Source organism: Buteo buteo, chromosome 6, assembly GCF_964188355.1.
Source record: "Buteo buteo chromosome 6, bButBut1.hap1.1, whole genome shotgun sequence".
NCBI classification, from domain to species: Eukaryota; Metazoa; Chordata; class Aves; order Accipitriformes; family Accipitridae; genus Buteo; species Buteo buteo.
Window position 1 is genome coordinate 37,082,710 of NC_134176.1, and position 24,346 is coordinate 37,107,055.

Below are 24,346 nucleotides of genomic sequence, written 5' to 3' on the forward strand. Positions count from 1 at the left end.
GCTGCCATTCCACCATTTCCCTCTGCTCTCAAGATGAGCAAATATAGTCAGAAACAACTAACCTGTGTTATAACATTGGAGGGAAAGGGCATCCTACATCTTTGTGGGACGTATAATCAATCTTTTAATTTGCCTGCATTACGCAAATCCATTCAATTGCCTGTCTTTGGCAGCTTCTACCGAAGCCCCTTCTTATTTGCCATACGTGTCTCATTTCTCATTCTCAGAGCCATAAGCCTAACTTTACCTTAACTGTAGAACAAGCCCAAGGCAAGGAACCCAGCACCCTCCTCAGGAGCGCTTCCTGCCATCCTACTACCCTGACGGGAGGTACTGGCCCTGTTATTTGTTTCTTTTGGTTTTATAACAGTTTTGCTTGCTCGTTCCAAGAGTTGCTCTGGTGAACTGTGGCAACAACCTCTATTCATAGATACGCATGTTGCAGGTCACCTTACAAAAAGTGTGCTTTCTAGCACACGCTCACCTCCCCAGGGAGATGAGAATGTGACACTCTGGTCCTGACAGAAGCACATCCAGAAGAAGAATGTGGTAACATCCCAACAATGGAAATATTAAGATGGTATTGAGTATGGCACCCATTCTTCTGGGTATGCTGACAAACAGACAGGCTTTTGGAATACAACACAAGGATGCTGTCAGAGGTGGGATCCAAGGAGTCCTGAGAGTGGTGTGCTAAGGCCTAACACATGGAAGATATTATACGTTATACATCATGACAGTTAAAGCACTCCTGTGGTGCTGTCCGGGATCAGAGAATCTGGCCACAGAGTGCCACTGTGGGTGGTCCTACAGAATTGGGCAGAGGTAACCTTTCAATCTGAATCCAGTAGTATCAGTCTGAATAATTCAAAGCTGAGAAATCAAGATCTGACAAATAGTTTGGCTTAGACACCTTGAAGGAAAAATGAAGCTACTTTTGTCTTTTGGTTAAGTTTTCAAAATGTCATTTCAACTTCTCTCTTTTTTTTTTTTTTCCCCAGCCAAGAATGCTGGAAGTAAAACTGAGATTCTGTTTCCAGGAGCTGGGAATCTAATAAAATATCAAATATCACAAGATTTGTCATGAAACAGCCATGGTTGCCATCTCTGCTGCTCTACAGTCTTCCCTAAAATTGAATAGCATTTATTTATATGAATTGCTGTGTTGAGATCAATTGGATTATTCATGAAAGTGTTCCCAATCATATACAGCGCATACATATCAGACAGGCTTTCCGTCTGAAACCAAGAGTATTTATATCTATTTGCCAGCTCAAGAAATACAAAGTGCTATTGAATAGTTTATTAGGCAGAAAACATTCTTGCCTAAAAAGCCTCTAGAACTTATGTATAATATATTCCAAAATGCGTTTAGTGAATAATTTTTGTGAAAAATGGCTAAGTTCTGAGACACAGAACAACTAACTGCTTCTAACTGTTAGTCTGCTTTTCAGTGTAACTTGTGAGTATTTATAGCAGTACGCGTTTGCCTCCAGAGTATCATCATCATGCTTGTAACTCTATTTTGACGACACAAAAAACAAGAGGGAAAAAACCCTTAACTTAATTGTGAAATATTTGACCTTACCTTTAAAATAAAAACTTGCACGGGGCTTTCCGCTAACCCCTGGCACCAGGACAGGCTGGGAGCTGAGTGGCTAGAGAGCAGCTTGGCAGAAAGGCCCCTGGGAGACCTGAGGCACAACTAGATGAACACTGTCAGCAATACACCCTTGCAGCAAAGAGGGGGCACAGCATCCTGGGCTGCACTAGGCAGTGCATGGCCAGCAGGCTGAGGGAGGTGATCCTTCCCCTCTACTCAGCATTGGTGAGATGCACCTGGAGTGCTGTGTCCAGTTCTGGGCTTCCCTGTACAAGACAGACATGGGCATAGTGGAGAGAATTGAGCACGGGGCCGTGAAGATCATTAAGGGACTGGAGCATCTCTCATACTGAGGAGATGGGGAAGAAGGAGCCAGTCTCTTCTCAGCGGTACTCAGTGAAAGGACAAGAAGCAATAGACACAAATTGAAGTACAGGATAATTAAACATAAGAAAAAGATGTTTTACTGTGAGGCTGAGCATTGGAAGAGGTTGCCCAGGGAGGTCGTGGAGTCTCCATCCTTGGAGATATTCAAAACCTGACCGGATACATCCCTGAGCAACCTGCCCTAGTTGACCTTGCTTTGAGCAGAGAAGTTGGACCAGATGATCCCCAGGGATCCCTTCCAACGTCAACCGTTCTGTGGTTCCAAAAGTCAGAATACTGGAGTACAGATTTCTAGCTCACCGAAGTGAGCCTTACTGATTTAGGAAGGCAGATGGTGACTGTTCTGCTCAAAGGTGTAAAGAATCTCATTTTAGAATTTGAATTAAGGGAGAGTAAAGAGGCCAAGCACTTGCAAAGATCCTCCATTTATAGGGTCCGTGGAGTGAAAAGGGAGTTACAGCTTGCAAGTCATACTAGAAGTAAATTAGAAATCCCACAATAAAGGAAAAGCGGGCACTTAGGAGAGAAAGGGATTAAACTAAGAAGGGTCATAGGAACTGTATGTTTGGGAGGGCGCAGTGAGAGTGCAGTTTCACATTACAGCAATAATTCTCTCACAGTTCCAAGTTTAAAAATAACATCACTGTCACAAGGTTTACTTAGAGGTAAAGTTTCACATTATACTGCCAATGAAGGGGACAAGCCTGTTCTTCCTTCTCTCCAACACCTTTTTCTTTCTTTCTATCCACTCCTTTCCTAATGACTACAGTCACGAATTCAATCAGCTCACTGATACAACAGAATATTGAACCAACAAAAGAAAAATATGATTACTCCATTGGTGCAGTTCGGTGACTTTGATGCTCCCTGTGGACATGTAGTTGCTACAGCCAATGCAAGAGAGGGGATGGGGAGACACAGCTGTGAGAAGTAAAAGAAGCAGGAACATCTACTTTGGCCTTACGCTCAATTGGATGCCAGTGAAATTTATTAGACACGAAAAAGAAAATGTTATTTTAAATACTCTGGACTATGAGTGAGTTATTGGTGTAATCAGGCAGCTTGGCTGCAGTACTGTCACACACCCTAAGGCCATATTCTCTACTCTGCACTGTGCAACAGGATCACTGACAATATCTACCAAGACTTAGAGCTTCCCTAAAAGCCCTGGGCAATGAAGGGCACAAAAGTACTTCCAAACTGTTGTAAATTTCAACCCATCATTACAAAAATCCATTTCACAATCAAGAACAGCATTGTATGATTTTAACACAAGTTGATGGCAAAAAACTATCAATAACTCCAAAGCTTCATGATGTCTGAAACTCAAGATCCCATACAGCATTTGCCCTCACCAGAACCTGTTGTGTCAGATAAAACAACAGCTTATAAATCTTTACTTGAATTCTAATATTCATTACACTTTGTATCAATATACAGAGCATATTTTAGAGGGTTTCTTATGTGACCATCTCTACAGGCATGTTATTTGTTAAACTGATGATACAGTGAGGAAATACCAGGGTTTTTTCTACTTGAAAGACTACCTCCCTTATTCCTAGCACTACAATAGTAACAACAACAACAACAACAACAACAACAACAACAAAATCAGTTTGCTTCTATAAAGCTAAGCTTAAAATCCTTCAGAGGTCTCACCTACTAAACAGATATTTTTCTGTACTTAGGAGCTTTTTAAGTTATACCGCAGCCTGACCACTGAACACAGAAAAGGAGTTTCAGAGGTATGAAGATATTCTCCTGAAGTACACAGAAAATGAATGGTAAACAATCTGTTCCAAAACTAAGTACAAGAAACCATTACACTCAGGTCACATTTAAGATAAGTGTATTTTCAAATAGTGAGATGGGACCCCAAGTAAAACAAATATGTACTACCTGGCTATATTTAAATCAAAATTATAGGTCAACTGGCTTTACTTAGTGGTGGAAAGAAAAGGTGGAAAGGATAAAATTCCAATGTATCTGCAGAAAGTTTTCCTGTTGGTTCCCTGAAAACCCACTACTCAACTAATCTACAAAGAGAAATTAATACATCTCAGATAAAGAACTGGAAAATGCTGTACTAAATGTAGCTAGGGAATATCTGTTCAACTAAAATGGACAGTATCGTGTAAATGGCTGAAACAAATCATGGACGTCAGAAGATCAGAATGCTTATACTGAGCTTATACTTGAGCAGCTCAGTTTCTAAATATCTCTGCTGATATTGGGAGCCTCAAAGCCAAAAATGCATTTACACATTTGATAGGCAGATGCTCAGCACCTCATAAAGTCATTTATGTTTTAAGGTGATGAGCTTGCATCAAAATTGGTAAAAGTTACTGGAAATTTTGACCACAGCTCCTGACTCCTCAGGTTTACTCTTTGTACAATAAGCAACAACAGAATTGAAAAATAATTTTGGAATACACACACATGCATGTGCACACCCGTGCTTTTAGACATGTCTACAAATACACAGAGATGCTGTTCTAAATGAAAAAGAGATTAGAGCCCTCAACATATTATTTCATATTTCATGAAACTGTTGTCATATAAAAAGTAAGACTATTTTTCTTATAGTTGGGAGAAAACATCTGGACTACTCCTCAAGGTAACATCACCCTTGAAATGAATGCCACTTGAAATCTAAGTATAGTCTAAGAACAGCAAGGAAGGGAAAAGGATACCATGCTCCCACAAGTCTATTTGCCAGCTGTGACAAACTTCGAAAGGTCAGCTAGATAAAAAAGGGCTTTCTAAGTAGCTGTCAAACAATGTGACAGGTTTATCAAATTTAGGACCTCCAAGATCTTGTGTTGTAAGCCGTGAACATAAAAAATGCAATGCCATGTGAGTGGGAATCTAAGGAGTTTTTTTGTGATGACAATTCAAAATCTGTGATAGTTTAGAAATAACATTGAACCCATTAAGCAGAGCCCCTGCAGAGCTCTTTTAGGGAATAAGAAGGTCAATGTCCAGGGTGGAAATAAAGTGAAGGAGATTTCTTGCTCTAGGAGACTAATCTGCTGGATTGATGGGTGTTGGGATACTAACACTATAATCAGAGAGGAAGCTACCTGGCAGAAGCAGACTACACTGCTACAGAGTAGACCATTTTGAAATTTCAGGATTGAAGTTGTAAGACAGGATGAGCTTTCTACTCTCGAGAAATAAGAAAATGCTTTATGTTGATAGTATGTAAACGTCCCAATAAATTATTTTTAGCCAAAATGGCAATTGACAATGATACTACAGTTTCTCTGATTTTATAGAGACAATGTAGTAAAATATTCAGAAAGGTGCTCTTAGTACCAATGTATTGCCTACTTATGAGCTATACATTGAAAAAATTATGTGTTTGAATAAGAAGAAATCAAGCTAACAACAGCTAACAGCAGTTAACAGTAGAATACAAGAGAAATGATGTTATCCAACATCAGTTTGTCATTGCTAGTCTGTAACTGGTTAGCATGTTTTACTGAGGCAGAGTAAACAGAGTAGCCAATATCCTAGAAAAAATATGTAAATCACACAAAGGCATTTTTACTAGTTACGAGCTTGGTAAAAGTGTATTTCTGCTGCTAAGTTATAAATTTTAAACACTGATCTAAAGTTACTTCTAGAGTATCTTAATGCCATCTAGTCTGAACAGAGTTACTGGAAAACTGACAGAATAAAATGACCTTGTTTTCTCACTCAAGTAATTCTGTAAAATAAGCAGTAGTAGCTACTGGATATACATTAAATCAGTATGCCACTGTCGAGATGAACAGCCCTTTACACAGTATAGTGGTAAGCCCATGCCTGAGCATGGAGCAATATTCAGTCTCACAAATTTAGGTACACTAAAGAGAATGGTAGACCCTAAGAGAATGGTAAAATACAGATGACTAAAAGTACCGTATAGGGAGGCATTACAAAAATTGTATATATGCAAGATGTTTGTTCCAGATCCTTTGACTATGTGAACTTATAATTATATTCAGGGGCTACCATATATGTAGTTCTGAACTTCCATAAGTGGCTTATAAGAGGCAGCTTGCCTAAATAGCTACTGGACTGGGATCAAAGATTTCTGGACATGTGGTTTTCACTCAGTTTCCTAATCTTTAAAAGATGGGTAACATCTTAATTCATTTCTAAGTATTTCAAAATATACAAGAAAAAAGTGATATATCAGAATTATACAATAAATATAAATGTACACATTGTTAACTAAGTAACTTCTTGTCACTCCTGTTTCTAGATTAAACTTCTTTGAGGGTAAGTTACTTGCTGGAAAGTATCATTTCAACCGATCCCGGGGTTTCAAATTTGATGAATAATTACAGCCACAGAAAAACAGACAAAAATTTAGAAATATTGCAATTAAATATGAGACAAGGTTTGTACGAAGTGGTAAAATACCAGTTTTTCTAATAAAATTGGCTCAAAGGAACAAGAATTTGACCATGCAAACTGTTGGTGTAGTCAGAAATACCACCTTTTTTCTCTGAATTTGTCTCTTTTGGGATGCCATTCCATGAGGTACAGCAAGCCAATAAAACAGACCCAAGAGGAACGTCCTTTCCCACCTTTCCAAGTTTCCACTGACCCCTGCCTCCCATTCACGCTAATTGCTGCGCTCTCTCTGGCACTCCTCAGACCCATCTGTGAGTGAGTTTCCTGCCAGACTGTATTAAAGTCCTGCACAGATTTCTGCCACAGGAGTGAAACGCATTGGTGGATGGGGAAGTCTGATGAGTGCAGTGCCAGACAGGAGGAAGGATTAGGTGTGGAGAGAGGGTGTGGTGGGCAAGAAGAGTGGAGTAGGATGAGGCAGTGATGCACCTGCAACTTTACATCCACTCGCTTAGGTATTGCAACACTAGGACCTGAAATGCTAACAAAAGACACTTTAATTTTTCTTTTTAGCATCATTTTTCTTCTCTTTGGAAATTGCCAGTATGGCTTAATAAAAGCCAACCAAATAAGATCTAAATTAAAATCAAAGACAGAAATAATGTTTCATTTGGGGTTGAACTGGAAGTTTAGTACAAAATAACTTTTCAGTATTTCTTATTTTGCCCAGAAACTTCTGCATTGGTTCAATAATCTATTAAAATCTTTTCTGTTTGGCCAGAAGACAAAAAAATCAATTTTTTCAGATGGGATTGATTCTATGAGAATGCTTAGCTTCATTTATTTAACTGTCTTCATTAATGGCAACAAGATTTAATGTGAGTAAATTTATCTATATAGGTTGGACTTAAAACTTCAGTATTGACAGGTGGAGTAAAAAGGGAAAAGAAGGACTTCAGTTAAGTGGGGGAGAGAGAAAAAAAATAATTTAGGTCATGAATGTGATTCTCTTACTTAGAAGCAAGGATGTGGACACAGAAACACTTCACTTCCAGTCTGTGTTCCAGTTTTAGATTAAACATTGATTAAAATCATGATTAGAACCCAGGTCTCCCTTTTCCCAAGTGAGTTCTTTGATATCATGAATAGTCAATCACACTTGGGTATTCACCCTCTGGCTTAAGAATAATTCTTTATTTACTCAGAGTAAAAACCCTGTAAAGAAGAGGGACTTGAAAGCCTTATGGCATCCAGAACAGCTGACAGCTTGCTGCCTAGCACAATCAGAGGTGTAGATTTAAATAGAGATTTCAAGCCAGTATTTGACTGGAGAGCTGAAGCACTTTTGAACTTTCAGGTCCCAGCTGAATGCCCTGTCCAGGTTTGTCTTTCTGTTGAGGTGAGGCCCAAGTGTGCGCCCATATGCTGCTTCAGCAGGAGCCAAGGAGACCATGACAGGTCCTTAATCAAGAAACCATACCACAGCATCCATCAGCAAGTCGATTGTAATGCAGCCAGCAGCTCTGTTACCCCTCTCTCTCTAAAACCAGTGTAATAATACTGGCTAATCTTTCAGACCTTGTCAGGATAAATACATTGATTGTGATATACTTGGATACTAAGGCAATAGCTGTTACATTAGCATTTTAAATAAGCAGTGCAGAAGGACAGATGGAAGTTAAGCCTATACAGGACTAAAGAGTGTCATGGAAATGAAAAGACATAAAGGAAGGTCTGTTACTGGAAAGCTTGTTCTTCTATGTGTTTTTCTGCTTGAACTTTGATTAACTGTGGAAGAGGTAAATTTTTGATACCAGCAACCTGACTATATTGGGAGTTAAAGAAGCATCTGAGATGAAGCTGAGGTAACAAAGAGTTCTGGAGTAAGGCTAAATAAGCTACTACAAAGCATATCCAACAATTTTTAGCCTTGTCTAAACCAAAAATATATAAAGCCCTAAAAATACACAGAGGCTGTGTATTAAAAACTCCTTGCATTTAATATGACTACATATAATGGCTCATAAACGTGCCACGTCAGTTGTGTCATCGGGTAACCTTATATGTGCACAGGTGGCAAGCCTCTTTTACTGGTCTACAATGCAAATATGTATAAGCAGAAAAAGCAAATAAGGTACTGATTTTGTTCTTGAGAAGCAGAAAACCAAGCAAACTCATAGAAGATGAACAGAGACTAAATATTCTCGCACCATCACTGACTAGGCATCAAAGATAGTACACAAGACTAGTTTTATAGGCATAGCCTATGGATCACAACAAAACAATATTTCTGGGGAAGGCATGGCCACTCGCTTTTTGCCTGGATTTTATCTGTTGATATAGTTGCATATGACTGAAGGCTGAGAAACACTTTAAACCCACTAGCATGTAGTTCAGAGCTGAAACACAATATTCTTCAATGAATGTTGGATAATTTGCCTTCAGTCAAGCTGGCAGGAGGTTGCAGCTGCCCTTCTCCATAGAGTATCCTCCTCTTTCTTAGAGGATCTATTCTGGTATTTTTAATGCTTCTCTTAAGTCAAAGCAAACAACACAACAAGGTTTTCTGCAGAAGCAAGCTGTCATTTGCTCACTTTTGGCCACAATATGTGATGATCATTTGTGGCTAATTCATTCTGAGATATTATAATTTAATTGTGGGTTCAAAATACTTACCTTCTCTTTCCTCTTTCTGCCTTATTTCATACAGTTTGGAGTTGTCTTGCTTATTAATAAAGACCAAGATTTCTTAAAGTTTTATTTCATCTCTTACGTGGAAGCAAGGGGAAATACAGATAAAGGAAAATAATGTATGGAAAGAACTGATTCAGCTCATCAGAATTCTGAATTTAGTTTACATGAGATCCAAAAGCATTTTCCTGCTTTTCATATCCAAACTGCCTTAATGAGGCAGTTTTGTCAAAGTGAAATCTCAAAAATAGAATGTTCCAGTAAGATGTCTTTTAAATCTGTCTACTCTTTGTGTATGCTAAACTCATCAACTGCTTTTCTAAAATAGCTACTGTTTTGCAGCAAACGAAGCACAGACAATTGAATGTGTCAACACCACTCATGTGGAGTCATGCTAAGATTCATTTATTTTTGTCAGGCACTCATACTAGTAGTGAATCAACTGAACTGCATTTGTAGTCAGATGTCACACGTATTCCATACCTACCTCAAAGACCTTGGTTCTGCTCTCAGATGGGTTGTGCGCTGGAGGATTGTCAGTAAGGGCTGCAGTGACCCAGAAGAATTGATACTGGGGAGGATCAAGCTTCTCATCCCTACAAAAGGCCCTAAAGATTACCTTTGGCTGGCACCATTTCCAAATTATTCTGAAAGAATGGAAGCCTTTTTTTGGTGTATTGTTCTTCAAGAAAAGCCTACTTTGGCAGATTAGGATAACTACAGCAAAATATTTGGTGTATCTTCTTTAGGGTGGTACAGAGAAATAACACTTGCAGTAGGACCAGCTCAATGGATGATGGACAAAAAGATAATGATGATGAAGCACAAGATAATCCTTTGCACAGGATCTGCAGGACCTCCACTGCTCTTTAGTGATGGATTCAAATCCTTGGTACCAAGCTGAGGGTATACTTCAGTTTGGAACTTCCCTGCCTGGCACTTCTTGAATTCTGTCTGGGAGAGTCTGGACAGAAAGACGTATGTCTGCATAATGCAACAAAACACACTGGTCCAACATGTCCTGGACAGAGACCTACAGAACATTCATTTCCAAAGGCTCATAAAGACAGAAACATTTCTTCAGCTGAGCAGCAAAACAGCAACCTCTGAAATCTCAGACAAAGAAGAGACAAGTTGGATAGACCTGCTTTGTGCACTAAATAATTAGAAGATATGGTTTTATTATGACTTTTTTCGTGGGAAGGACAATAAGGAAGGAAGAGCTTTTGCTTTTATGATCTGACCAGAATATGAGAGTAAAAAAAAAGGCTCCAAGGGAACTGGATTGGAGACAACTCACATGGTTGTCACTGTCACAAAGCCATCAAAGTCATACCATACAGTAAACTTCACTCTTCCAGATGTTGTTGTTTCTGAGAATATACATGAGGTTGTATCCTTGAGCATATGGTGCCATTTCAAAAGTTACACCACAGTAGGTAGCTGAGTAGGAGGAGAGAGTGAGGGAAAGAGGCTGTATGCATGGATGTCTGTCAGGGCCACCTTTCCTTCGGAGTTTTCCACACGCCTGTCATTGCTGCAAATGCCCATATTGCAATTAGGCATGAGCTAAGACGTGATATAATTTGTTACCAAGTGGAAGAGTTAACTGTTTCTCTCATTTTGTAATCTCACAGACATATTGCTTAATAGACAAATCTGACCTTGCAAATATTGGTGCAGTGCAAGGAGTAATGCAGTTTTACCCTAAGCAAAACACATTTTCCCTCCCACTAATAGTTAGGACAGTCACTGAAGCTGGGTTCCTACTCCTGACTGGACGTGTGAACCCAGAGAGGGTTCTCAGGAGGCCTCTGGCAAGGATGGTGTGGGAAGGATGGACTACAGTATGGGCCACTAGGACATTCAGATGGTTTGCTAGCCTTACATAGCTAAAATGTAGTGCATGTCCCATCTTTTCCCTAGGCGCTTGTCTAAGGGAAGGGATTGTTTGAAGATATCACCTCTTGTACCTTCTTTTAGAGTGATGAATATTGTGCCATATCAATGACTACACAGAAAATTTTTATACTACTCTTTTTCAAAATTTATCGATCAATACAGACTGTTGAAACATATCAGAAAGTAATCATGTATAGTAGCCTGACTTTAAACCAATGGCTGCACTGGAAAAGCTTTATATTTTAGTGTCTCAAAACTTACAGTTTCCTGACCCTTTATAGACTCACATCGATAAGCTAGAGGTAGAAGTCTGTTTCCTATTACTGAACCACTGAGCCAGCTAGTCTCTTGACCTTATTTGGATTTGCACCAGTGGCATAGAAATAAAATGTTCTGAATTCCATTAATGATTCATTAAGCCAGCTATTTCATGACTTCAGCTGGATCTGTACCAATGGCACACAGTTGAAGGGCTGTGTCCCACTGCTGATCCAGCTAGCCAACCAATTCAAAATAAAACAGAGTTAAGAAATTATGTTTAAGGAGCCACTGCAAAAAAAAATCAGACCTACGTGACAAAAAAAATTATAGAAATTATATTGAACACCTTTTCTAAATATGAAGTGTCTCTGGTAACTTTCAATGAGTTCTTAAATCATCCTTGCCCACACTGTAATCAACAGAACAAACTGCTATCTTGCCGTAATCATACTGAAGTCTTTTTTTTTTTCCATCAAGATTTCTACAGGTTACTAAACAAGGGCTTCCTGGACACTCAAACTGTTTCACCTGAATGAGTAATTAAAATATGTCATTCTATAGTGCTCATGATAAAATAAGAAAGCCTACTATGTCGGCCAGTAGACTAAGACTACGTGGAACAAACAGGGCTGGAAGAGCCAGCTTAATGAAAGGGCAGTGGTTTGTTAATGGACAGATATTGATAATTAACAGCTGGCAGGCAAAGTAATGTAAAAAATTTCCTGAGAGGTTACTAAATTGAGTTATACCTCAGCGCTGACATGACCAGGACAAAATGTGACTATCAGTTGGGTATTGATTTTGATGAGGAAAGCTTGTTTTTCTCTGGACACTCGCCATGAACTCTGGTATGGACTGCCAGTGTATTTCCTCGAACGTCTCCCTGCAGTAAAAGGTTTCTTCCTCACACACACTTGTTTCCTTACTCTGTAAAAACTTGACTGCAGGACATCATCCTGATTACAAGCTTCTCTTGAGCTACCATGGATCTTCCATTATATTAACAATCTAGCTTACAAGGACTTTCATATCATGATAATAAAAACCTCCTATTGATTTCAGCTTCTTCTTGACTCAGTCTTTTAAAAATTTGTAAGCTTATACTATTTCATTACATTAATACAATCCTCTACTACATTTCTATACAAAAAGTCCCCCACAAATCCCACTAGTAGGCACTTATAAGACAGGAACTACTAAAGCTAATGTTGCCAGTGAAATCTGAATTCTGCCTCTCCTTCTTACCATCCACAAGAGCAACAAGGCAACAGGCTACATGGGGAGACTGTGAGATGTTCTGAATAAACAATACTGTTTTTAGCATAGGGTGTGAGAATCCTCTGCAGGAAGCTACAAAATGTCAAGCTACTTGCTTGTACTTTAGATTATTTCAGATATGTTTGAGAGAAAAAAATCTTTCTGCCCTGTCTACAGCAGAATATTCAACACATAGTGACTGAACCCGTGAGAGAACAGCAGTATGAGCACCAGCGATGCAGTATATCTTCAGTAACCATGCTGTTTTGGGTTCAGGCTTACACCCACCCACATATGTTGTATTATACCATTGCATAACCAGAGATCTCTGGAGCCTGAATTCTCAGTCTCTATGGCTGCACACACTGCAACTGCTGTGCCAATATAGAAATACTGATACAGTGTGCTGGTGCATCACCCCATCAAACTGCTACTAGTGTGACTTTCCCTGAGACATAGGATATTTCTTCAGGCCTTTGTTCTTGCGCCATCTAAGAAAATGATGTGCTAAAGAGGAAACTCCTGAAATGGTTCATTAATGTCTATGCAAATTACAAATGCTTTCAATAATTGCTTGTTAGTACACAGTCAAAAGGAGAACAATCCAGAGTCTGCTATTAGCAAGATAGTATTGAAACCTCAACAGGAATATCTGAAAATATAAATACCGGCTAGAGTCAGAGGGCTTGAACTTTGACAATGGGTTATCATTTGCAGCTGATAATGTTGCTATTAAACGTGGAAGACATTTGCCTACATATTCATCCAAAACGAGTTTTAAGTATTTGCATCCAGACAGTTTCCCAGATCATACAGTTCAAGTAAGACAAAGCAAAGATACTTGTTAGGATACTAAATCGCTTTATCTAAAGGCTGTGTAACAACAGTTTTAATCTCAGAGGAAAGGGGAAGGACTCGAAAGGGAAAGAAGGGAAGAGGCCTGGGAAGACTGCAAAAACACCTTGCTGAGCCCCAAGGACTCGAAAAGTTGTTGGGAAAATTTTGCCTCTCTCTATTTCACGCTAACCAAAAGAAAGGGTGATTACCATCCTCGCTGTCTCCCTTTCCCCATTATCAGAGGTCTGAAGAATCGAACTGTTAACGCCCTGCGAACAGACGATGAAAGCGACTTTGGGTTCTGGGGACCAGGAGCAACTTGGCTGTGAGCTCAAACCCAGCCCGACGGCCGAAGAGCGACCGACCGCCTTATTTTCGCAGCCGGTTTATGCCAGCCGAAACCCGCGCGGCAGCCGAACCGGGAAGCCGTGCCCTCCTCCCGCCTCGGAGGCCGTTTTCCCACCAGCTCCCGAGCCCTGGCAGTAGCCCTGGCACGGCAGTGCCGTCACCCGAGCGAAGGAGCTGCTCCGGGTGGCAACCGTGAGAAGAAAGGCGTCGGTGTTCCGCGGCACCGAGGGGTGTTCGGTGGCCGCAGGGGCTGATGTCGTGCTCCGCCGGGGGTGAAGGCGGGCGGGGAGCGGCTGACGTTCGGCCCGTGCCCTGGCTGAGCCGGCCATCCATCTCCCCGGGAAGCCGGCTCTGAGGGGTGGGTGTCAGCCTGCCGCGGGGCCGGCCGGCTCGCTCCGCTCCTCTCCGCGCCTCCGGCCGCCCGGGGACGCGCCTCGCCAGCACCGCCGGTGTCGGGGCTGTCGGCTGCGAGATGCTAACGGCACCGCGGGGGCAGGGCTGCAGCCCGCCGAAGGAGCCGCAAAGGGCGGACGCGCCGCACGGGCTACGAAACCGGCGGCGGCCCCGGCCCCGGCCCCGGCCCGGCCCGGCCCCCACCTCGCGCCGCCCCCGGCGTCACGCGCCGGCCCCGATCGGCGGCAACCGGCGCCGGGCCCGGCGCTCTCGGCGCTAGATTGGTACTGCCTGGGCCGCGCGCAGCACGCTCGTCTCGCGCTCGCTAGCTCGCGCGCCGTGCCCTGCTCCGCTCCGCTCCGCTGGAACCGCTCGCCCCGGCTCGCGCTCGCCCCGCCCCTCCTCGGGCTGGCCCCGCCCCGCTCGCCCCTGCTCCTCCCCCTTTGCGCTCGCGCCGCTCTCGCGCTCCTGCCCCCTCCCCCCAACCCCCCCACCCCCCCCCCCCCGCTCGCTCCCTGTCAGTGCGGTGGCTGCGCCGGGAAACATGGCGTCGGAGGGGATGATCTTAACGAACCACGACCACCAAATCCGCGTCGGGGTCCTCACAGGTAAGGGGCCGCCGCCGGGGACGGCGCTGGGGAGAGGCGGGGGGAGAGGCGGGAGGCGGCCGCCAGTCGGTGCGCGCCGTCAGGCCGCCCCGCGGGTTGCCCCGGTGGCCGTCTCCTGTGGCGGCGCCGCCGCCGCCGCTGCCGCTGCGCAGGGACCCGCCGCTCCGCCGTGCGTGCAGCAGTCGAGGCCTGGGCCCGGGGACGGGGACGGGGACGTGGGGGCGGCGCTCCGGCCGAGCGGGGGGCGTTGGGCGCCGCTGCCGCAGGCGGGCGAGGGAGCGAGCGAGCAGGCGAGGGAGCGGGCTGCAGCTGGGCGCCGCAGCCCGGGGGACCGGCCCGGGCATAACCCAGCTGGAGGGGACGGAGCGCGGGGGTGGGCGTCTGCCGAAAGGGACGGGCCGGGGGTCGAGGCGTCGCCGGGCTTCCTCCGAACGCGGCGGAGCTTTGAGTGCGAAGGCGTTGGAGAAGGCAGCCTGCGGCCGGCGCAGGCGGGAGCCGGGCCTGCCTTCCCCCGGCGGCGGCAGCGGCGGCGGCGGCAGCGGAAGGCGGCCTGAGCTGCCTGCCCCGGGGGATGGCTTTGAGCGTGGCACGGCAGACACCTTTAGGTTGACTCCTTCCCCTCCCCCTCCCAGGCCTTTACTTTCGGGTGGGGGGATGCGTGTGCCGGTGTGCTCTCTGTTGGGAGGGGGAGGAGGGCACGTATGATGCCGCTGCTCATAGCGCATGGATGATCCTTCAATAAACCCCTGGCACATGACATGCGATGGTTGCACAGAATGGTTCCCAGAGCCGTAACCAGTACGTGTGTTGCAGGCTTCGGGGTTTCTTCGGCCTTTGCGGGGGGGGGGGGGGGCGGGGGGGCTTTGCGGTTATCCCGGTGTACCGTGGAGCTCGGCACGCCGGTGGAAGCGCGGTACGCCCAGAAATGAAGCCCCCAGGGGTCCGAGCGTATAAGGGCGTAAACAGCGTTTCTGGCGAAGGAAGGGGCGAGGGATTTTAGTGGAATTTTTGCACGTCAACCTCCGTAGCTTTTACCGGGAGCCGGGGAGGACATGACTGTTGGTGGACAGCAGCGTTGTGAGCACGCTTCGGGGTCGGAAGATGTTCGGAGTGGAAGGGGGTGCCTTCACAGGAGAGGAGGCCCGGAGTTAAGCCCAGAGTTATTTATTAAACCCAGCGATATTTAACCCGAACGCCGCCGTCTCACGCCTCCTTCGGAAAACGGGCCGGGGCGGCCGTCGGGGGGAGCCCCCGGCGCGGCGCGCGCTGTTCACCCGCCGGGTGCTGAACGGCGGCCGCGCCGGTGGGGGGGGCGGTGGGTGGGGGTGTGTGTGTGGGGGGCGGTGGGTGGGGGTGTGTGTGTGGGGGGCGGTGGGTGGGTGTGTGTGTGTGTGGGGGGTCGGTATGTGTGTGTGTGTGGGGGGGGGTGCCGCGGGGGCAGGAGTCCGTCCCTTCCTGGGAGGCGTTTGGCCGCGAGGTTCTTCTGACGGTAAAGGGCTAGAAAAGCACGGTCTAACAGAAGTGGGAATCCTTACCGTTGCTTCCAAATTTCAGGCCGTCGTATCCTTAATAAGGACAGAGCAGGTTTGACCAGACGCAGAAGTCGTATTGGGGGAGTTTGTAGCTTTTGTTCCTCAAAGCTAGGACATGCGTGCAATTACCTATTATTGTGAAAGTTAAAGTGACAAGGAGGTGTCTGCTAACAGAATGCTCTTTGCGTGTTTTGTACAACTTCGTGGTGTGTAGCTTGGATTATTATTTTCTGTTGATCAGTGAGCTGTCATAACTGTCACCTGTAAATGTTCCCAGAATGCAGTACCAGATACCTACAGTGTTACAATCGTTGAAAGAATGATTAAGCCCCACAATAGATTCAGATAATCTTTCAGAATACATAGGTTTTTATTTTGTACTATAAATCCTGTTTGAGCACTGTTAAACGCTTTTAACTTTGTATCAGAATTTCCAATGCCATTGAGAAGAGCATGTGGCCTGATTTTAGTTTTTTGTTTTTTAAAGGAAAACCAAAAGGCATAAGTGAACAGAACAGTTGTAGCCCTTTCCTCCTTAATGCCATTGTTTTGAATTGCACGCTGAAAAATTTTGCAAAGAATTATTTTCCATTTTGAAAGGGGATGCCTTGGTTTCGAACAATTTTCGTAGTCCCCTTTTTGTGTATGTTTGTAGATGTGAAATAAAATTTTATATAAATGTGTTACTTTAATATCTTATATTTGGCCAAACTTGATTATTTTCCACTCCAGCATTTCCTTTAACCCCTGAAAGAGAATATTTGTACTTTGTGGGGTTTAGACCCCCTCGCTGTTTCTGCTGTTTCAGCTGTGGAAAGACAGCAAATTTAAAAATTAACTCTTCTGAATTTTTCTCACAGAAATGAACTAATATTTGCTTCTTGGCTGGTGTATGAAGGAATAAGTGTAGCAATGGAAAGGTTAGGTATACGCACTATTTTTTGGTTTAATCATTTAGAATAGCTGAGTGATCAGAAATTAGATAATTAACATAACATTACTTCTTTAGCTTTTCTAATTAAGATCACAGCCATATGTGTTTGTTTTTTTTTTTTGTTAGCAGTGTATACTTGTGGGTTTATCAGCACAGGGATATAGATTTATGTTCCTATTAGACCCAGTATACTCAGTTTAGAAAGTACCATTATTGCACCTTATGGTAGTATTCAGATGGAATTTAAATTTACTTAGGAGTAACTCCTTTGAATTAATTCGGAATAAAGTTGTATGTTTATTTTTAGATGAGGACATAAAAAAATTACTTGGGCATGTTGTTAGTCTTGTCTGTTGTCGAGATTGATGCACATGGCTCCAGAGTATATTAATACAGAGTGAGTAATGTTTGTCGTGTAGCTTAGTTTCATTGCATTCAGTTTTGTTTTGAGAAAGTTATTGTATTTAGTTTTGCTTAGTAGAGCTTTGTGTTGTGTGTATATTGCTAGCTTCCTGTCTAGAAACAAATGTATTTTTCTTCACTTGTGGCAAATTAAGATAGGTACAACAGATTAGAGAAGTAGAAAGTTTGCTTATTGTTTAGCAAGGTAACTTACTGTGTTCAAATGCAAAATTATGCAGAATGCAGCACCTTGTTTTTTAAAAAAATTTACTTGTTAACTTCTCTTATATCCAAGCTGTCAAGGTCTTTTAGTTAAGAGTCAATGAGAAGAATGGAGTCCATAATTAGGACATTTTCTCAACGTGAAAGAACTGTCTTCCTGAAATTTGGAAAAGTACTTCAGTGTATACAGCATCTGCTGACTTGCAGATGTCATTCATGTTTATTTTTGAGTCTCTATGCAGAAAGTTGTAGAGTTAAGCTTATTTACTGAAACAGGAGGAAAAGTAAACAATGACGGATTGCAAAACTGTAAAACTTGTTCTAAACTAGAGGGTTATGTCTTATGTGAATAGGAAGAAGTCTCACTAGTTTGTGGATAGAAAGTTGAATTCTAATCTTTGTGTGTTATCATTTCAAGACATTTTGCAACATGTGAAAAGAATGCAACCATGAACATGTCATATTCAGCCCCAGTGTTTAATGAAGTGTTCAGATTAAAGATACTACTCATTTAAGTTCCAAACCTAAGTTTTCTTCCTTCTACCATTGATGTCTACGTTTATGGTAAAGGTTGGATTATATGTGTGCTCTGTCTGCGGTGTTTTGCACCAATGCTTCCTTAGTAAAATACAAATCTTGATACGGAATTATTCTGGTTGCCCCTTGCAAGCCTTTCATGTTTGGGATATCTCTAACAGAATGGTTGTTAATCAGTAACCATCCGTGGTGTCAGGATATTGAACCTGGATTAGTAAGTACAGAGTTTCGTAATGCTGAAGTTAGCTAGAAAAGGGAAGAGAATGTGTGCGGTGCCCAGAGTTGAATCGATATTAGGTCATCCGTCACTGGTGGTGACATTGGTAGGTTACATAATCTGTGACCTTTGTTGTTGTGTGAGGGACTAAGTAGACCCTTCACTAGAACCATCCAGAGAGATCTAAAGGATGTTGCCATCTCCACTAGCCTGATGGAAAAGAGACTCTGGCTTTCTCTGGTTGCTCTTTTATTTTGTCCTTTTTCCTCTCCATCCCCTTTTTCTTCTTACTTAACTCTCTTCTTGTTTTCTGTCCAGTAAGCATCTAGTGTAGCTGGTCAAAACTTGATGTTTTGTTACATGTTTTTTCAGAATATTCCTGTTAAAAATTTGTCCAATTTGGGGTTAGCTAATAAATCTTCATTCAGTGTTTGTCTCCTCTTGATGTAGGTCTGTGAGAAAGAGTCATCACCAAACACAAACAGCATTTTCTGCCTTTGCTCCTCTTTTTGTATTGTTTCTTGCTTGTTTTAAAAAAAAAAATTCAGACTAGCTTTCTTTTTCAGGATAGTTTTACTGTTTTTAGTACTGCTTAAAAAGTGGTGATACAGCTTTTCACCTTTATGAAACATTTTTACAATTAAAGGGAGTAAGAGGTTTTGGCAAAATGCAACCCTTGACTAATGATTTCTTCTTCAGGTACTTTATTCTTCCTTTCTTCCTCTAAGTAAAGATTAAAACATTTTGAATGATAGTTGTTACCATGGGCCTACGCAGTAATGCATAACAAAGGTTTCTGAATACGTAACCTCAGACCTTGTTTAGCCTCTTAACACTGTAGTGTGAAGGATTGCACTAGCATCTTCAAGTGTCTGAGGCCATTTAGTTTGTTGAAATAACACAGCGCGTACACATTGTGTCTGAATTTATCACTTTGAAGCAAGCAGTCTTCTCAGATAGTGAGGGCATTGTCTACTTGAGAATATCATCCAAACAAAGAGATCTGGGCAGATCGGAAGTACACCGATGTAAAAGTTTTGTAAAAATTATCTTTGACAGATGTGGGGAACAAAATACTTAGGGTGTCACTGTTTGTTGGTCAGACTGTTCTAGAAATATATATGCTATTGGTTTTCCAACTAAAAGTTCATATGCCTCTCTTCTACTTTATGAGGTACCTTCTGACAACTTTCCCCTAAGACTGTTCATTAATAGCATGCGTAAGATCTTTTCTCAGTGGTGATGCTATTCACGTTTTGGACATGCATTTGAAGTTACTGTAAACTTTCTTATAGAGGTGTGAGTGAGAGGGTAAGGACTGACATTAAGTTTGCTAGGACTTATTGTCAAATAGCCCTAATTGTCTAAATTGAAGTTGGTTAGCTTTTTGCTTGTGATCTGCCTTTCTCTCAAAACCTACATCTTATTGGGCACTCGTCTTCAAAACATAGATTCAATTCAGTAGCTTTTCCTGGGAGCCTTAGTTTTCTTCCAAAAGCTTAGTTCAGCAAATGAGTTCTAGAAGTAGAGAAATGCTGTGCTTCCATTAAGAGTAAAACATTCTGGACTCTGAGCAACATTGATTTTTACCTTTCCCAACTGTAAGGCTGTCACAGCATTGAGTTTAGCCATAGAAACTAGGAGATCTCCCTCTTTGCCATTTGTAGCTGTAAGTCTTCAGAGAAGGATTTCTTTCTGATTTTTGGTATGGCTATGATGATAAGCTTTTATGTCTAGTGAGTGTGATCTGTACAGTTGTCCAGTTTCCTTTTTATAGTTTAACAGTGCTCAATAGGAACCTTTACCTTACTTATAAAATAGGAAGAAAGTAGTGGATTTTTCCCCCCTGTTCTTCAACGTGCAGTGTGGAACAAAAATTGGTGACTGGAAGCTCACTGATAAGCAGACTTTTACTTACAGTTTAATTTGCTTGCTATGATACTGTTTCTTTTGAACTGAAAGCAGTTTGCTGCGCAGTGCCTTTGTGAAGTCAAAGTTAAGATTTTCACTTTGCTTTTTCAGTTGTTCAAGCTAAAACAGTTTATTTTGAATATGTGGGAAAGTATTTTTTTACTTATTCTAATGGTTGAAACAGTTTTGCTGATAGGGTTTAAAAAAAATTTTTTTTTTGAGATAAGCAAGTACAGTTTTTGTTATTGGCCATTCGTGAGGTTGATATTATGCAACAGGAGGACATGATAACTGGGAATGAGAACAAATTTTAGCTTGTTAGATATTTATAAGGTCTTGAAGTGCGGATTAAATAAAAGAAATAATTTACATTCTGTTCCTATACGTAGATGTAGCATGCAACTCTTTACTACTTGTATTGAAATGGTCTTATATTAGTAGTCTTGCATATGACAGAATTCTTCTTGAAAGTTAAGCAGAATGCCTAGAAAAGCTGTTCTTGGACCATAGGAGGGTAATAACCATATGGGAAATGAGCAGGTAGCAGCCTTTTTTATGTGGGGTGTTTTTAATTAACAAAAAAGTAGCATAGCCTTTCAGGTGTGTGGGTTTTTGTTTTTTTTTTTAATCACAAAACAATTGAGGAAAGTAAGTTGAAGTTCACAAGGAACAGTAATTGCATAAAAAAAGTGCTTGCGAAAAATAGGCTTAATTAGGCAGTTATCTTAGAAAATCTCATTTTGCAAGTAAGAGATTTGTATGTGATGTTTTGTTTACTTGTTTTGTTTTCGTACTAATTTACTGAGGCCTATTTTATGCCCAACTTACTTGTCAAGTGGAAAAAAATTAGCATAAACCCTCAAGAATAATCTTCTTCTATGCACATTTTGCAAAATCCTGCAAAACAGGGCTCTATCCTACTATTACAAGGTGGGTGAATGATATTAATGGTATTTTGTAAGGAATAAAATGCATTTTATTCTGTTCCTTGCACTATGACATAAATAGCAAAACTTCCACTGGCTGACTTCAGTGATTTAGTGAATAGCTATGTCTTGCAAAATCTATTTTTGAGCAGTGAAGTGTTTTTGATGTATACCAAGACCTGAAAGAACTGACTCAATGTTAATTAAGCTCCATATGCAAGTGAGTTACCTAGAACAGTAATCTTTAATAGTTTTATACTTAATATGACACTTCATTATGTATTCAACATACAAATTGTGTTGGTAGACCAATATAGTAATATATTAAGTATTGCATACATATTTAAGACCACAACTATAGAAACGCATGCTTCTCAGGTATACTTTTTCCTTTTCTAATTGAATTATATCACTTATGTATATACTCTATGTAGTGGAGTGAAGAAGCAGAATGCATGTGGGCTTTGAACTATAATGTATTCTGGGCTTTTGAGTACTTACTGTGTGGTTATGAAATTCTTAGTTTTCTTCATTGTACTGTATATTCTAGGGAATTTAAAATCTATGTGGAATATTTTTCATTTGAAAAATCTTTCTTGTATTTATTTTGTTGGTTTTCTTCTATATCATATGTGACTTTTGAGACCTAAAAGTGGGAAGTAGAAATTTAAGTATATGGTGTGTTTTTGTTTGTTATTTGCTGGTGTTTTCTTTTCCTTTTTTTTTTTAAGTGTATGCTGTGGTAGATTTAAATTCATACTGAAATCTAGGAAGTGACCTGTTATTCAAGATCATTTTATGGGAAGCTGTATGAATGAAGAACAGTATGCATCTTCAGGAATTAAAATGAATTGCAGTGAAGTGTCCTGCAGATCTGACTTGGGAGGGGAAGATTCCTAGGATCTCTGTAAATGATGGAATAGGCAGAGATTGCCGTTAAAAAAAATAACACCCCCTTTTCTCTTAGCAAGCTGCTTTTAATGCCCTGTGATAGGGCATTTAGGGAGGGATTGATAGCAAGACCTGAGATTAAGTCTGTAAAGCCTTCATCCAGTAATTCTTGAAGAGACACTAAATGTGGCACTAATTAGGAATTTGTCAAATCAATACACTCCTACTCTGCTACTTCTTATCCCTTCCTGAAACAATTTTCATGGGGTTATGAAGACAGACCAGACTGTAAAAGAGAAGGCGTTGGTGTTGGGCAGGTATGTATCCTTTTACCTAGGTCCTTGTAAATCTTGTTTTAGGAAAGTTTGGGTGGCAGTGTATGTTTCTGGAAGAAGAAAATGTCCAGGAATTCAAATAGATATCAGGTAGTTTCCCACTCACATGGTTGTTTCATATGCTGTAGGGTAGTGGCATAGCAGCGTAGATGGTGAGAAGCTAAAGGCTTACTATGTAGTCCCTGTCAGAATCTTCATCTCAGAAAAAAATCAGGAGAAAGCAGCAAGATGTCTAAAAGTAAGTACAAATCTGGTGAGAAAAATGCCTGTTGTTGCCTGAAAAAGCAGAAAAAACAAAGATTAAAGGGAACAGGTACTTCTCATTTCCTCTTTTTTTTAGTTTCATCTTCCTTTTTAGTTGTCTGAATACTCAGGGGGAGACGTTAAATAAGCCTGTAGCAAATCAAGGCTCCTCAAAATCAGCTTCCTTGGAAAAATAAGCTGTAAATTAAGCATACTGAGGAAAAATGTTGTGAAACAGATCTTTAAAAGATAGTGCAGGGACAAAGTGTTTCTGTAGATAATACTCCAAAAAGTCCAGAGATGCTGGGAGAAGGTCGTAACAGATGCTCATACGTGTGTAACTCCCTCTGATTAAAACTTAGGCATTGCTGTTACTGTCTGATTTAATACTGTAAGAAAATTTAGAGGATATTTTAGAACAAGTTGTATATAAAGTGGAGTTTTTGGGGAATGTTTTTGTAATCTCCAGGTCTTTCTCCTACTGTCATTATGATGTCCTGAAAGAACCCTTTCTCAGTTAGTCACTCTGATGATGTTCCTTTGCCTTGATAGATGTATATAGTAGATCAGAGAGGCATAACTCTCTAGCTAGTAGCTTTACCTAAACCTAAATGAAGGTGCTTCTAGTTATTGTAAAATACATTTGATGGTAGGCTTTTTTAGTGATCACTTTAATCAAACAGACTTGAAAAGTCTGCAGGGAGAATTTCCTTCCTTCCTAACCTCCCATTGCGAGGGATTCCAAACCATTCTGGACATACATACATTTGTTCTGGCATTTCTTTAGCAAAATAAAAACAGAAACCAATAAAAGGTATGTAGAATAAACCAGGAGACTCTAAGAGGGTGTTGAGATTTTTGAGAGAAATCTTACAACTTTTTCAAGTAAATGTGACTACAGGGTAGCGCTGTATGGCATAATTCTTTTGACAGAAGGCAAGGCACGGAGCTTCAGGAAGTTGGGAATGGTCATGCTAGTAAGATGTATACGGTTCAAGTTGTGTGTATTTAAACTGCTCCAGAATATAATGCTATTCTGACATCTGTTTTTTAGGAACACGCTGTGTTCCACAGTAGGGAGGTAAGCTGTAAAACCTTAAGGTCTGATCTTGCCAATTAAATTTGAGCAGGGTAAGAATTAAAACTATCACTAGTGTCTTCAATGTGCAGGACCTTCTTGTCTGAGTGAGACTCAGTCTTTTTTTCTAAGCATCGAAGATCAAAATGGAAACTCTGAAGTTCATCTTAAAAGCAACTGCTGAAAAAAGCAACTGCTGAAAAATTTCCTGTGATCGTTGAGCTTCAAGGATGCTCACCTGCCTGTTCCTATTTCTTTATTCCAAAGGGTATAGCTCTAGTTTATGCACAATGGTTTCGGTACATGACTTTTCTCTTGGGCTTGGCTGTTGATCAAAGAGAATTAGTGAAAATACTAGTTGTCATTTCACCATTGTTTTGTCAGAAAAGGGTTCAAGTAGACTTTTTTTGAGTGCTTTGATGAACAGAACATCTTTCTGAAAAAGGCATCTGAGGCAAATTTCTGTATAGCATTAAACTGGGAC

General features: G+C 41.5%; 1 protein-coding gene across 8 annotated transcripts in view; it reads left to right on the top strand.

The window, feature by feature from the left end:
- Nucleotides 1–14,525: 14,525 nt before the first annotated feature.
- Nucleotides 14,526–24,346, top strand: part of GPHN (gephyrin) — a 312,554-nt gene continuing 302,733 nt past the window's right edge. For all 8 annotated transcript variants that reach the window (XM_075030425.1, XM_075030431.1, XM_075030426.1 and 5 more), the window contains exon 1: nt 14,526–14,634. In XM_075030425.1, coding sequence (XP_074886526.1) covers nt 14,571–14,634 — 64 coding nt within the window. In that variant the 5' untranslated portion in view covers nt 14,526–14,570. The remainder of the gene's footprint in view (nt 14,635–24,346) is intronic.